This window comes from Zalophus californianus, chromosome 13, assembly GCF_009762305.2.
Source record: "Zalophus californianus isolate mZalCal1 chromosome 13, mZalCal1.pri.v2, whole genome shotgun sequence".
Taxonomy (NCBI): Eukaryota; Metazoa; Chordata; class Mammalia; order Carnivora; family Otariidae; genus Zalophus; species Zalophus californianus.
In genome coordinates this window covers 85,167,123-85,182,946 of record NC_045607.1, presented here as the reverse complement: position 1 = coordinate 85,182,946, position 15,824 = coordinate 85,167,123, and the positions used below count along the sequence as shown (strand labels likewise).

General features: G+C 48.1%; 1 protein-coding gene across 2 annotated transcripts in view; it reads right to left on the bottom strand.

Annotated features, from left to right (window-relative positions):
• DMRT1 (doublesex and mab-3 related transcription factor 1) overlaps positions 1–10,341 on the bottom strand; it is a 106,231-nt gene extending 95,890 nt beyond the window's left edge. For both annotated transcript variants that reach the window (XM_027614423.2, XM_027614424.2), the window contains exons 1-2: positions 9,125–10,341; positions 5,393–5,576 (exon numbers count right to left, since the gene is read on the bottom strand). In XM_027614423.2, coding sequence (XP_027470224.1) covers positions 5,393–5,576; positions 9,125–9,499 — 559 coding nt within the window. In that variant the 5' untranslated portion in view covers positions 9,500–10,341. The remainder of the gene's footprint in view (positions 1–5,392; positions 5,577–9,124) is intronic.
• Positions 10,342–15,824: the final 5,483 nt, after the last annotated feature.

The following is a 15,824-nucleotide window of genomic DNA, read 5'->3' as shown; positions in this document are numbered from 1 at the left end:
CAGCCTATAAAGCATTTACGCACATGGAAGACACGAGATGTGTTCCCCTACCAGTGTGTGCTCTCTCTGTCTGCATGCTGCAGTGAGGAATTACCGCTAAAGGGGAGACGCACAGGGGGAGGGTCCCATCACTATCAGGCACAGGCTCGACTGACTGACCCTTCCAACAGGGGACAGGCGAGGGAGAGCGGCCATCGGCCCCAGGAGGCCAGGCTGCAGGGGGAAGGCCAGAGACGGTAGGGGGTGGTTTGATGTGAGGGAGTGTGAATGTGAGTGTGTGTGGAAGTGCAGGGTGCTCCAGAAGGGAGGGCCCCAAGGGCGATAACATTCAGGTCCTTACTTACAAAGGACACACAGGCAGAACCAAACGCTCTACAATGCAACCCTTCATCTGCCAGGGGCATACAGAAAAGGAGAGGTCAGGAGCCACACCCACCTCAGCGGGAGCAGTGGGTGAAACAGCCTCTGGCTGGCTGCTCACACTGAAGGGGAAGGGGAACATAGCGAACAACACAAAGATGAACCCAGATTTCAAAGCGGGAGAATGTCTGTGAGGGTCTGTTTAAAGTCAGCGGACACTTTTGAAAATTAAAATCTATCGATTTTATGCTAAAATTCAAAATGTAAAGCCATGGAGATAATGCTAACATTGTTTTAATTCACTGTTATCCATAATCAAAAATGCTTTTTTTTTTTTTTTTGGATCCTGCTAGCATAAGAAATAGCAAACGAATGGGGTGCTGCTTCAGAAGGCTCTTTCTTCCATACTGACACCCAGCATCATAGATGACATAACACTAAGAATCATTCACACCCATCGTTCCAGGAATCTCTGGTCAGTGTTTTGGCTGATTCTAGCCAATCTCTGATTAAGGATGGTAGAGCCATTAGGTACGTGACCCTACTCAGAGGAAGTCCGTTCTCCAATAAATGCGATGACAGCTTGGTAATAAACCCAATTTCCTTCACGGCGTCCTTTGAGTTCAGCCAATAATCTCAGCAATAACTCTTGGGCGCTCTCCACTCTCACTTGGGCACTTTTGGGAGCCAAAAGGAGATAACTAAGAAACTTCAAGGACATAAAAATCTACTGAATTTCGCTAAGCTACTGCCCTTGCAGACACTTAACATTAGGGATTAGAAAGAGAAGGGGAACAGCTTGCCCCCGTGTGAGCCAGGTCAGTAGGGCCCCCATCGTCTGACCCCGCCGACGGCTTTCACCCCTCCTGAATAATTTCAAGTCCTAGGCTTTCACATCCACATAATGGGATGCTAGCACGTTATAAAATTTCAAGCTGTTGTAAGTGAAGGGAAAAACCCTAATTACACACCAGTGGGAATAATACACTGCCATTATGTTAAATACATAAATAATAGATATATCTACGAAAGCGACAGACACATGAGCCTGTATGGCAGCGGGTAATCCTGAAATGCCAAACAGAAGCGACCTGCAGGCTGGGATTGGAAGGACAATTCCATTTCACTGAATATGCTTTTCTACACTGCTTCCCACTTACATGAAACACTATTTTTAATAAATCCCACTCTCTGGAAATGTAATATTAAGCTCTACCTGTTAGCAGCAATTTCCAGAAGTTGGGCCCCATGTGCTGCATGAAACTTGAAGGACACTCTTCAGTCAGTCAGTCTGTCTGTCTTTTCTCCCTCTCCTCCACCTCCCCACCTCCCTTTCTTTTCCTCCCTCTTCGTCTATTTGTGTAGTTTACTTCTACTGGCCCAGTCTGGAATTCTCGATCTCAACTCAAGAGCCCTGGTGCAAGTCTTGGGTGTGAGACCATGTATCTGCGGCCCCTGCCCCGTGGAAGTCGGCTAGCGAGGGGAGAGCCCCCTGCCCAAGGCAGGCAAAGCCTCCAGAGCGATGCTTCCAGAGCCCAGAAGCACAGCACACTGCTGGCTTCCGAGTTCCCCTCCCTCTGAGGGTCAATTTAAGACTCCAAAATGACTCCAAGGTCTACCAGCTCCAGCGGCAAAGAAGGGAATCTGGTCACATCCTCCTTTGACCCTGAACCTTCTATCTTGCTCCCCTGCTGCTTCTCTTTGTAACTTTCCCTGTTGCCACTCTGAAATACTCTGCTTGCGAGAAGCCTTTGTCATGCTGAACTCCATCTAGCCTGAGATCCTTCTCCAAAGCTCCTATTTTGGGGTAGACAATCCAACTGTGGCATCCCTTCCTTGGAGGTGGAATGCAGGACAGCAGGTGAAACCAGGTTCACTTCTAGTGCCCCAGAAACTGCCCAGCTTGGGCGTTTATCCATCACCGTATTCCTCCCATGAAGCTCAGTGGCCACAGCCTTCTATGACAACGGTGAATGGCAGGGACTTTTGCCCCTAATGTTGTTCTTATTGGCCGGGCAGCCCTAAATCCCTTCTGAGGATTAAACCACAGCCTCTGTAATTGTCCATTTCCTAAGGAAACATGGCAACTGCTCCCACAGTCTCTCTTCACAGGCAGGTAAAATGGAAAATCCATGGGCTTTGGGACCAGACAGCTCTGGAATGAATCCCAGCTCAACTCAGCTTTATTCTGGGGCACCTTCCTTACCACTGGTTCCCTTATCTGCGAATGGGAATAGTTCCTACGTTTGTAAAAATCCAATGAGTCACTCCCCTTTATTCCTCTGACACACCCCTTTCTCATTTCAGCCCTCCAGCTAAATCCACCAGACCAGCCCTGACCTTGAAGTGTAAAGATCCTATTTCTGATAGATACACTCCGTCCTTTTTATCAAAAAGGAAGTCTGGAAAGCCTTGTAAGCATATGTTATGAGCAACCAAACTAAAAAAAGAAAATATGATTCCCCTTGATAACTACAGAATCTACAGCCCCAGCGACACACAGACTGACAGGTCCTCAGACAGACCTACTTGGGGCGTAGACGCGAGCTTTCCATCCCTCACTGGCTTTCTTCGATGCCTGCTGACCTTTACCTTCATTATAATGGTCAAGACTCAGTCTTCAAAACGCTCAAAGACCTCCTCCCTCATTTTTGATAGAGAAAACAAAAGGCCCAGAGAGCTTCAGTGACCTGTTCAAAGTTGTACAGTGAGTAAGCGGCAGAAAGCTGAGTAACTTTAGTCCAGCTGGTGGGCACAGCAAACTGCGTAACTCATGAAAAGCTGTTAGGAGGAACCACATTGCGAGGCTGTATTTCAGGGAGCCTCAGCAGACTCAAGATGTTCTGTGAATCTCAGCATATGTTTTTAGTATGTAATACAATGGACTGTTGAAGAACACAGGATCTGAACTGCAAGGGTCCACTTCTATGCTGATTTTTTCAATAAATATGGCAGTGGTGTTAGTGTATTTTCTCCCCCTTATGATTTTCTTCCTAATAATTTCTTCTCTCTAGCTTACCTGGTTATAAGAATACAGTGTATAATACATATAACACACAAAATACCCATTAATCGACTATTTCCTGTTATTCCTAAGGCTTCTAGTCAATAGTAGGCTACTGGCAGTTAAGTTTTTGGAGAGTCAGAAGTTAACAGGTGCATTTCTGACTGCGCAGGGCGGAGGTGTTGTTCAGGGTTAACGGTGTGCGTATTTATTTGCCAACAGGATTTCACAGATCTTTGGTGGATTTCTTAGAAATCCTGCGTTCTAGACCAGTGCCACTAAATGGAACTCTGTGAAAAAAGGAAAGGCACACTTTCCAACAATTTAAGTAATTAGAACCTGAGCTAGATGTGCCTACAGGGCACTTGAAATGTGGATCATGCAACCGAGGAGCTGAAGATTTTAAATTTTTCAACGTTTTTCACAGTGGTAAAATACACATAACATAAAATTTACCATCTTACCCATTTTTAAATGCACACCGGCAATACTGAACACACTCACGATGTCATGCGACCGTCGCCACACTATCCATCCATCTCCACAGCCCTTTTCGTCTTGTGAACTGAGACTCTATCCCCATAAAACATAACTCCCCGTTCCCTCCATCCCCCCACCCCCAGCCCCTGGCAATCACCATTCTTTCTGTGCCCATGATTTTGATGACTTTAAGTAAGTACAACCGTACAGTATTTGTCTTTTTGTGACCGGCTTATTTCACTCAGCACAATACCCTCAAGGTGATCCAAGTTGTAGCATGTGGCAGGATTTCCTTCCTTTGGAAGACTGAATAACGTTCCACTGTGTGTAGAGGCCACAGTTTGCTTATCCATTCAGCAGTCAGTGGACACTCGGGGTGCTCCCACATTTTAGCTACCGTGAATGCTACTATCAACACTGGTATACAAGTATCTCTATGAGACCCCACTTCCAATTCTTTTTGGTAAACACCAGAAGTGGGATTGCTGAGTCATCTGGTAATTCTGTATTTAAGTTTTGAGGAAGCGCCATACTGTTTTCTCTAGCAGCTGCACCATTTTACATTTCCACCAAGAATACGCAAACATTCTGATTTCTCCCCATCCTTGCCACTACTGTTATTTTCCACGGTTTTGTTTTTTGTATTTTTGATGGCAGCCATCCTAATGGGTATGAAGTGGTATTTCACTGTAGTTTTGATCTGCATTTCCCTAGTGATCAGTAATGCTAACCATATACCTTCTTTGGTTCAATGTTTTCATTTTATTTCATTGTAATTAGATTAAACTTAAGTGGTCATATGTGGCTCGGGGCTGCCATACTGGACAGTGCAACTCTAGACCACAGTGATTCCCGGGGTAATTTGGAGACCCAGGGCAGTAGGCACAAGGAGCTCTGGAGGCAGATGGACCAATTCAGATACTTTCTAGTTCTGTGGACTTAGCCAGTCACATTTCCCACACCGCAGTCTTTAAATGTGTAAAACAGAGTTAGTACAACCAGATTACTTTATCTAAGAATGAAAAGAAATGAACCAGCACGTACACTGCCCCTGGAACAGTCTTAGCACACGGGGGAGAATCGAAGCCAATGGGGCATGCCTCCCCTCATTTCCCAATGCCCACCGACACTGGACACCTAGGAGCTGGCCTTTTCAGACACTTTCCCCAAGTGCATCGCAGTCCTTGCCAGAGAAATGGACTTACAGTTCTGGGAAAGAAGGATCGTTAGCTCCCACCAACAGAACCCCCAAACGGAGGGTGGACAGAGATGAAATCTGCAATCTCAGCCCTCCAATAATCGATGAGTCTGACTCTGTCCAGATTCAGACTTAGCTCATAACCAACAGGAACGTGAAGCTACCAAACTTCCAATTCTAGAATTCCTGGCCATCTCCTTTGGGGAGCAGCCAAAAACAAACCTGTAGAGGGAGAATGTTTTAGAAAACTCTCTAAGTTCTGGATGTGATGCATGGCTCAGGGCAGTCCTGAGACGGTTTTTGTGGCCAAGGCCTGGTCGGTGGCCATGTGAGCCCCAGGCCCCCCTTACCTGATGCTGCAGTGGTGGGGGTGCTGGCCGGCGCGGGCTGCGAGGGGCTGCTGCTTTCCGTCATCAGGCACGGGTTGCTGCCATTGCTCTCTCTCTTGACAAGCAGCTCGGCAGCGCTGGGCAGCGGAATGGGGTGGCTTATCCCCAGCTCTTCCTCCTGGGCCTGCTGCCTTCTCAGGGCCACCTGGAAGCACAGGGCAGCCCGTCAGCCTCCCGCACTCCAGAATCACTTGCACAGCTTTGCCAAAACCCCCCGGAGCCCTGGTCACCCCAGATATCATGATTCATGAGCTCCAGGAGTGAGGTGTGAGATTCTCTCGTTCTTTTTGAATGCTACCCAGGTAACCAGGATGTGCAGCCAAAGCTGAGAAATGGAGTCTAGCCCACAGTAGGTCAAAAAATGTCTGTTACACAAATGAGTATGTAGAGCAGGAACTAAGGTTGGCTAGGGAGGATCAGGAAAAACTGTAGAGTCAGCCAAGCACAGATCTGAAGAGAAGTCAGCATTGATAGATTAGGAAGTTAGGAGAATGGGATCACTCATTCCTTCACACCACACATTTGTAAAAGGCCACTGTACTGGGGCCAGCGACCAGCAAGATACAGTAAGATTAGATGAGATCCCAAGGTACTCACTGTTTAAAAGCAGAAAAAGGAGGCAGGCAAACATGCAAAGGCAACTCAACACCAAATGTGGCAAAAACCACGGGAGGACACATCAAGCCCACAGCAGGACTCTGGTGGCAGAAATGGCTTTAAGAGTAAGAATCTGCCAAAAGAGGTACTGGAAGAGGGCCTTGAAGAACAGAATGAGTAACACTTGCACAGGCAAGAATGAAGGAAGGGGCAGCAGAACAATCCTGAGCAAGGAAGCAGGGTGGACAGGAAAGGCAGGGGCTGCTTAGGAAACCCCACAGCACCCCCCCCCCCCCCCCCCCCCCCCCCCCCCCCCCCCCCCCCCCCCCCCCCCCCCCGGCAAATGGAGGGAGCATGCAGAGCTGTAATAGTGGGAAAGGGGCTGGAATAGGGTGTTGAAGTCCCGGGAGAAGGAAGAAGCTGCAGGTAGAAAGGCAGAAGACAGATCCTCTATGGAAGGAGTGGGAAGTGAGGATGTAAGGGACCTAAATTACCTAAGAGACTCCTCGTGGTCCCTCTTCAACTTATCTGCTTTTAAATAACATTGTTAAAGGTTGCAAAAAAAAAGTGTAAAGAAAATAAATTGTACTTTTGCCTACAAGTTAACAAAAAAAGAGACTTTCTGTTGAAACTCGACTTTCAGTGATAGTGAAATGGGAAAGTAAAACATCTGTACCTCAGAGGCCAAAACAGAAGCCAAAAGTTGAAATCAAAATGGTAAACCAGAAACACAACTACTATTTGTTTTAGGAAAACTGTAGTCCAAACTTAGCAAGATGATTAACTTACAAATAATTTTACTCATACCAGGAGTCTTCAGCTTACAAAAACATCCTTAAATAATAATTTAACATTTCATGATTAAGCTTCAGTCTTGAATTTTTCTGTTATTAACCAAGTTTAGAAACAGAATATTAAGGATTTGACCAAAAAATAGCAACAAAAAATACCTACAAATCTCTGAAATATGTCAATGCATGCTTATCCCGATTTACACAAATCCCATAAGTGCACAAAATGCACAGGATATTTATTTTACATGCCATAAACTAAGGACACCTTTATAAAGGCCTCTCAAAGATTTTAAGGAAAAGCTATTTAATAAGGGAAGGTGGGGGGGGCAAGTGATTAAAATGCAATTATTTTATGATCATACCGAAGATCAATTTCACACTATTTCGAAAAGAATGGCTGGTAGGTGGAATTTTACAGGATTTCATCTAGCACAGCAGGAGCCTTCCAGTGTGGAAAATGAAGTTTCGTATTATAGAAGTAATCCTGAGTCGTTTTTATTTTTTAACATAGCAAACAGCCTTTTTGCAGGTTGGTGCGCCTATTAACAAAATTTATTCAAAATGAACGGCCCTACTTAAATACATGTTTTTATTACATTTTGAGGAAAAGTCTCCTCCCAAGCATACTCTCCGCACTCAATATTTAAGCCAACAACTCATGTTCAGACGATTTTTCTACCTACAAATACAACTTCAACGTCCGTAAGTCTTTTTCAGTAAACTCACTGTGATGCATTTTAACGCTACATCAGGATAATCTTTTCACCCACTATAGATTACGCTAAAAACCCATAAAAAAGCAGTTAAGGGAAACCTGTATGCCCATGATTGCACTTCATATATCCAACTTAAAACACATTTTTAAAAAACGAGATGTCTATAAAAAGCATAATCTTTAAGCATTTACACAGTCTTTGTTAAACACTCTTATACGAATTCTTTTCCACGGAGGATATTTACACGTTCCCAGTGAAAAGTAGCGCATCGTTAGTAAACATTTCTTTGGTATCTTTTCATCTTAAATAAACTGTCTTAAAAGGATGAAACAAATTTTAGCTGGAAAGAATGTATATTATTCTCTCCTAAAAAATCCTTTCGGGACACCAAACGACGCGGACAATTTCGGTTTCAGATGCTAAATCCCTGACCTGCTTAGGACGTTTTAAAAAAAGAACTGCAGACGAACCCTCAAACCCGTGCCATTCCCCCCCGCCCCCCGCGCTTCCTTTTGAAACTTCTGAAGTGTGTTTGAAAACCAACGCAGACTAACTTGTACCTGAGTCAGGTCGAGGGGAGAAGTTAGAAAGCTAATACTATTTTCGCGGCGCTCAAAATGGCTGAAGCGCGCGGCGCGGGCCCGCGGACGGCGAGCTCGGAAAGGGCGCCGGGAGCTCGGCGGGGACCACGCGGCGCTCGCGCGCGCTGCCGCGACTTTTCCAGAACCACGCGACGCGCACGGTACCCGGAAGAGCGGCGGCCGCCGTCCCCGAGTCGCCCGAGTGGGCGCCCTCCGCACCCCCTGCAGTGTGAGCGCTAGTCTCTGCTCGGGGGCGGGGATCCTAGGGCCTCCCGAGGCGGGTGGGTTCCCCAACTCTCTGCTCCGACAGCGAGGTCGGAGATCCGCGGGACACCCCTCCCCCCGCCCCGCGGCGGGGCGACCCCCGCAACTCCCTGCTCTGAAAGCCCGAGCAGAGATCCTGGGGACCTCCGAAGGCGCGAACCCCGCAACTCTGTGCTCTGAGAAAACGATCGGAGATCCTAGGAATTCTGGGGACCTCCGAGGGCGCGGACCCCGCGACTCTGCAGGAGGGCGGGATCAGGGACGCCCGAACAGAGCGAACCCCGCACCTTACTGTTCCGGAAGCAGGATCGGAGATCCTGGGGATGGATTCTTGGGACCTCCGACGGGGTGAACCCTCTAACTCTCTGCTGGAGGGCGGGGTCAGGGATCCCGTAACTCTCAACAGAGCGAACCCCGCAACCCTCTGCTCTGAAAGAGCGATCAGAGGTCCTGGGGAAACCCAAAGGGCCGACCCCGCAACTCTGCTGAAGGTCGGGGTCGGGGAACCCTCGGAGGCCGAGCAAACCCCGCAACCTCCCTGCTCTGCGGGCCGGATCCCGGAGGTCTCCCGGCCCTGCGAGCCCGGCGTGGCGCGAAGCTGGAAGCCCCGGGCCCCGCGCGCCGCGGCCGTCGGCGAGCTCCACTGCCTCTCCCCGGAACCCCGGCACCGCGTGGCTCCCGCCCGGCCCGGGGAACTTTAAGTTGGGGGCTGACCCTCGGTGTCCGGACGCCCGCACTCACCTGCGCGGCCATCACGCGCTGTCTCTCAGCGATCAGGTTGCACTTCTTGCACTGGCAGTCCCGCCACATGCAGAAGCGCTTGTGGCCCTTGAGCGGCGACGCGTAGCCGTGGTTCCTGCATCGCGCGCACTTGGGCAGCCGCGGGGACTTCTTGCTCCCGGAGCCCATGCCCGACGCCCCCGAGCCTGAGCCTGAGCCGCTGCCGCCGCCGCCGCCGCCGCCGCCGCTGCCCCCGGCGCCCGCGCCGCCGCTGTTCCCAAGCAGCGCACCAGCCGCTTTGCCAAAGCCCCCGGCCTTGCCCTGCGGGGGTGCCCCGGCGGCGTGCGGGGCCTCCGAAGATGCAGAGGGCTTGCTGAATGCGTCGTCGTTGGGCATGCTGCCCCAGCGAGAAGTGCGAGGACCGTCCGGCCCCCTCTCGGGTCTGGAGTGGCTGCAAGGGAAGAGCACGGCCAACCGCGAGGCTCCCGAGGGGAAGGCGCAGAAGGCGTGTGCGCTGCAGCCAAAGGTGCAGCCCGAGTGGCGAGGTCCGGGCACACAACGCCTAGACTAGTGGGGGGTTGTGCCCTTTTTTTTCTTTTGGCGCGCGCGCGGCGCAGAACTTTTGGATACTTTTCAGAACGTTCCCGGGACTGCCTGGGCGGGAGAGGGCGCGAGGGAATGCAGCCACGCCCCCCAACTCCAGCCACAGTGTTCCCGCCGGGAGCCAGCTTGCACTGGCTGCAAACACCGAGGGCGTGGCTGCAGGTGGCTGCAAACGCACCTCGAGGTGCAGAGCGGCCGGGGCCAGTGCGATCTCCGTGCTCTCCCAGGTGCCAAGGCCCGGCTGCAGGGGCACACTGCGCATGGAGGGAGCTGAGCTCCCAGGTCAGGAATGTTGTTGTGCATCCTAGTGGTGCACGCTGCTTGGAAGAGGTGCATACCACCCTGTGGGGTCCTCTAGCTCCCTTCCCCCATTCTCCACGTTAGCTCGGTAGGGCAGAGGCTGGCAGAAGCCAATTCGGAAAGCGGTTTCTTTCTCACCTAAGTATGAGATTGAAGGCCTGAGAAAACAGAAATCTCTGCACTTAATCCACAAATAAGACCCCCAAGCGCTCCAAAAATTGGGTCTCTCAGTTCTCCAGTTATTCCTTCCTGCCTTTTGTGTTCATTCGTTCACGAGAGTTCTGCTGGCTCCAGGTAACTCTCAAATGCATAGTTCCAGCCCCTGTTGCTTCTCACTGCTGGTGCATAAAGTTTCTTGTCTTGAGGCACCTTCACATAGGTGCAGGCACGTGACACTCAGCCTTTAAAAAACCTCATTGGGGTGGAACAGGGGGCGTACTTAACAGATGTAGACATTTATCAAAAATTCATCCCACACATAAGATCTATGCATTCATTGTGTGTAATTATACCTTAGGTATTTAACTTTTGCTTTTATAAGACCCTCAGTGGTCTTATAGCCTTCCCTCCCCACACACACACCCCTACCTCACCCCTGTGTGCCTCCTCTCTGTTCACTTACACAGCAAATCCATCCCTAGGCCTGCTGATCAGATCATATTTCTTCCCACACACCCACAATGTCCCTACAACACCAGCCCGTCCCTTGTTTGGATCTGCCGTAGCTTCCAACTGGACTCCCTGTTTCTTAGTCTTCCAGTATATTCCACAAAAACAGCAGCTGGCCCCATGCAGTGGCTTGGTATTGTTTGCCTTGTGAAAAGCAAAAGTTAAATACCTAAGGCTGTCTTTTAAAGGACTTCAGTGACCTCCCTCTGCCTTTCTCAGCCTCACAGTTTCCAACAAGCTTGGAAGAGCTCATTGTTGGCCCTTTATCTGTTTTGCTCGGTGCCACTTCCCTAATCTCACAATGGCCCTTGTCCAGCCAGGGGGCTGCCCTAACATCTCTCCCCCACTCTCCTTGCTTTTCCCCTGTATTGGTTCTCAGATTCCAAATTCCATGCCCCCTTCCAGGGGGTTTCAGTCTGCAAAGGATGGAGGCCACCCCACTTGGCTTCCCATCAAGGTGGTTATCTGGTTACCCTCCCTTAGCAGATGAGCATTTTCAGCACTGAGCTCTGAAATCCTCCAACCTACTTTTCCCATTCTGATTCTGAAGCCCCCCTCTCACAGGCTCTTTCCCTGAGCCTGCATTTTCTCCACTAGTGTTCTCTGGCTGAAAATTATTTCCTAAAGAAACTTTTAGCTTTACACAATACCTCATATCCTTACCATCAAGCCAGTGAAGCTCTACTCTGGACAGAGGCCAGGATGCAACCATTTATCTCATTCTGGAACCTGTCAAATGATAACCATTATTTTGTTGAGGAATACTCCTAAATCTTCCATTAAAACACACATGCCAATTGCGATTACCTACCAATTATCCTTTTCCATATATTTATACTTTAATACATTAGCTAGTGCCCAATTATTCCCAAGACCCAATCCAATTTAAGAGAATGAAGTAAATGCTGGAAACAGTGATCGTCGAGTCCCAAATTACAGGGGAGCCCGTGTTTCTTAGGAGCCTCCTATCACTAGAATCTGTGATGGAGGGATTTAAGGCTACAGACAACAGACAATTTGGGGCTAGGAAACTGTGTGACCAAGGTACGAAAACGTAGAACGTGATGAAGTTAGTAGCCTAATAAAGTTTTTATTCATAAACCACAGAGGAGGTATCAGGCACAAGATGATCCAAAAGAGAAGTAGGGAGCCCTTAGGGACGAGCAGAGTCGTTCTGGATATTTTGAGTAGTCTGGCCCTATTGTCTCCTTTCTTCCCTCCCCTCTTTCCAGAAACCAGATCTTTGAACGCTGATGATGCAGATCTGTATGCACTGAGGTAGACAGATGGCCAAGACATGCTGATGAGTGTGGGGGGAGGGTCTGTTCCAAAACTTAGGGTTAGGCAAAGACCTCTTGGATATGACACCAAAGCACAAATGATAAGACAAAAAGAAAAAAATGGTAAACTGACTTTATCAAGGCGCACCTGGGTGGCTCAGTTGGTTAAGCGACTGCCTTCGGCTCAGGTCATGATCCTGGATTCCGGGGATCGAGTCCCGTATCAGGCTCCCTGCTCAGCAGGGAGTCTGCCTCTCCCTCTTCCCTCCCCCCTCTCATGTGCTCTCTCTCTCTCTCTCTTTCTCTCTCAAATAAAATCCTAAAAAATAACTGACTTTATCAAAATTCAAAACCTTTGTACTTCTATTTTTTTCTAAAGATTTTATTTATTTATTTGACACAGAGAGAGAGATAGTGAGAGAGAGAGAGATCACAAGCAGGGGGAGCAGCAGGCAGAGGGAGAGGGAGAAGCAGGCTCCCTGCAGAGCAAGGAGCCCGATGCGGGGCTCGATCCCAGGACTCTGGAATCATGACCTGAGCTGAAGGCAGCCCCTTAACCAACTGAGCCACCCAGGTGCCCCAACCTTTGTACTTCTAAAGACAGCACTAAGAAACTGAAAAGCCACAGACTGGGAGAAAAATATTTGGAAATCATATATCTGACAAAGGACTTGTATCTAGACTATATTAAACCTCTTGTGATTTAATAAAAAAACAGACAACCCAATCAAAAAAATGGGCAACATTTTGAATGGACATTTCACCAAAGAAAATATTCGAATGGCCAATAAGCACATGGAAAGATGCTTGATATCGTCAATCATTAGGGAAATGCAAATAAAAACAACAGTGAAGAATCACTGCACACCCACTAGGATGGCTATGATCGAAAACAGACAAGTAGCAAGTATTGGCTAGGGTGTAGAGACATTAGAATTCTCAGATATTGCCAGTGGGAATGTAAAAACAGCACAGCCATCTTGGAAAACTTTACCATATGACCAAATAATTTCACCCCTAGATATCTACCACAGAGAAATGAAAACATATGTCCACACAAACACTTGGACATGAACATCCATAGCAGCATCACCCACTTGAAACAATCCAAATCCATCAATGCTTGAATGAATAAACAAAATACAGTATATACATCCCATGGACTATTATCCAGTCATCATAAAGGATGAGGTAGTGCTACATTCTATAGCAAGAATGAAACTTGAAAATGGTACACTAAGGAAAAGAAGCCAGATTCAAAATATTGTCTGTTCCCATTTATGTCAAATGTCCAGAAGAGGCAGATCAATATAGAGAGGATCACCAGGAGCTGGCTGGGAATGGAGAGGAAGTGCAGATGGGTATACGAGGTTTTTCTGGGGGTGATGCAATGGTCTAAAATTGTATTGTGGTCATGGTTGCAAAATTCTGCAAATTTATTAAAATTATTGGTATGACTAAAATAAGAGAATTTTATGGTATATAAATTATGCCTTGGGGCACCTGGGTAGCTTGGTCAAGCAGCTGCCTTCAGCTCAGGTCATGATCCCGGGGTCCTGGGATTGAGCCCTGTGTTGGGCTCCCTGCTCAGTGGGGAGCCTGCTTCTCCCTCTCCCTCTGCCCATCTCTCTGCTCACGCTATCTCTCTCTCTCTAATGAATAAAATTTTTAAAAATTATGCCTCAACAAACAAACAAGCAAAAAACACCACGATATACAATGTGGTTCCATTTCCGAAATAAGAACTAATGTGGATTTATATCTGCTTGATAAGCTGTTTAGCTCTCCCTGGGTTACCGGATTATGGGGGATGATCTCCTTATACTTTGTTTTTATGTTTTTTTGCAAAGTCGATCCAGGTTCTGGCACCCTCCATTCTGCCTCTCCCCCCATGGCTGTGTGGTAAGGGCTGACATCTGGGTTGCGGCAGAGCCGGCCCAGCCTCAGCCCTGTGGTCAACCTCAGCTAGCCAGCATTCTTAGCACTAGAATTCAGAAACCAAGCTCATTGCACAAAAAATTATTACATGTTGTGCTTTCTAGTCATCATAGTTCTGGGGTGCTTACACTTTACTATCCGATTTTTGAAGACACTTGGCATGGGCACCTGGGTGGCTCAGTCGTTAAGCGTCTGCCTTCGGCTCAGGTCATGATTCCAGGGTCTGGGATCGAGTCCCACATCGGGCTCCCTGCTCAGCGGGAAGCCTGCTTCTCCCTCTCCCACTCCCCCTGCTTGTGTTTCTGCTCTCGCTGTCTCTCTGTCAAATAAATAAATAAAATCTTTAAAAAAAATAAAAAATAAAGACACTTGGCAGGCATTACTTTCACCATCAGAAAAAACAATAACTTATTAGTGAGGCAGTATAGCATCATATTTAAATGCCTAGCTTTGAATCCCAGCTGTGTGACCTTAGACAAGTTTCTTAACCTCTCTGTTACTCAGTCTGCTTATGTGCAGTAGAAGGATAATAATAATATCTGCCTCAAAGGATTGTTAGAAAGTTAAATTAGTTAGTACTCATGAAGTGCTTAGAAAGGTATCTAGCACCCAGTAATAAGTCTGTTGTTGTTGTTATTATTATTATTATTATTATTTCCATATTGGAAAGAAAAAAAGAGTGAGAGAAAGCGGGGTACTTATACATATAACCTTCCACATGTTAGTATAATTTAGCAGGGGGTGGGGAGCTATATTAGAAAGCATCAGTGATAAATTTCATCTACTTTGCATTTTGTCCATGGAAAGCAGTCCTAGGCCCTGGTCTTGGTGCAACAGGTCACAGGGAAAATTCTCTGTGGTGCTTCTGACCCTATATACGAAGCTAGATACTATATGAGTCAAATTATTCAGCTCAAGGGTCAAGTGTGGAGCTCTGAGTAAAGACTCAGTGTACAGCTGTGTGGGGGCAATGCCCCACGGGATGAGCAATAGGAATCTCGGGAGGAGTGAGCATGGGAGAGCCCCAGGCGCTGCATGCAGGAGAAAGACAGCCATGGGGCCATGGTCCCACGGGATCTGAGCAGGCACCAAGGGGAAAACGGGACCTTTTAGGTCGTGGGAACAACGGATGGAAGGCTGGACACTGGGAGTGAGCCTGTGGGTTGGGGGAGAGGGCCCAGGCATGCCAGTCTGGAACAGAGGAGTCAAGCTGGAGCCCAGCAGGAGATAAGGTTGGAAAGATAGGGTGGCACCTTGCCTGCCAGCGAGGAATTTGGCTTCTATCCTATAGGCAAATGGAGAAGGATAAAGGTTTTTGTCCTTGAGGTGTTTGAGGAATAAAAGTGGCGGGTCTGCCAATTGCTGGGTGATGTGGACAAGCCACTTAACCTCTCTGGTCGCTATGAGGAGATGACAATATCAGAGGGTTCAGAGTTATTTGCAAGATGCCCAGGACCATGCCTGGCACACACAGACGGAGGATGGAGGATGGCAGTCAGCGAGCATCCTGGAGAGCGTGGCTGCCTGGGTTCGAGTCCTGGCTTTGCCACTTACCAGTGACGTGCTGCTCCCGGGCAAGTCCCTCACCCTCTCCAAGCCTCCCTTTCTTCGTGTGGAAATTGGAAAGGACCTGAGAATTATCATAATGCAATGACTAACATATGTAAAGGGCTTGGGTCAATGTGTGCAAGAGATTGAGCACAATCTTAGTGTGAGCAGTTGATTCAGAATACCACAGGAGAAGCTTGAACCACCAGCAGAAGATGAGGGAAATTAGGAGGCAGCTTCTAGGATCTGAGCAGTTGGCTAGTTCTTCCCAAGTAAACTGTTGCCAACAAGGTCAGTAATTAGGAGCCCAGCCTGGAACTTGGAGGTGAGGGGCAGAAACTCTGAGTAGCAAGCATCTGTCACAAAGCACTGTCCACACATTA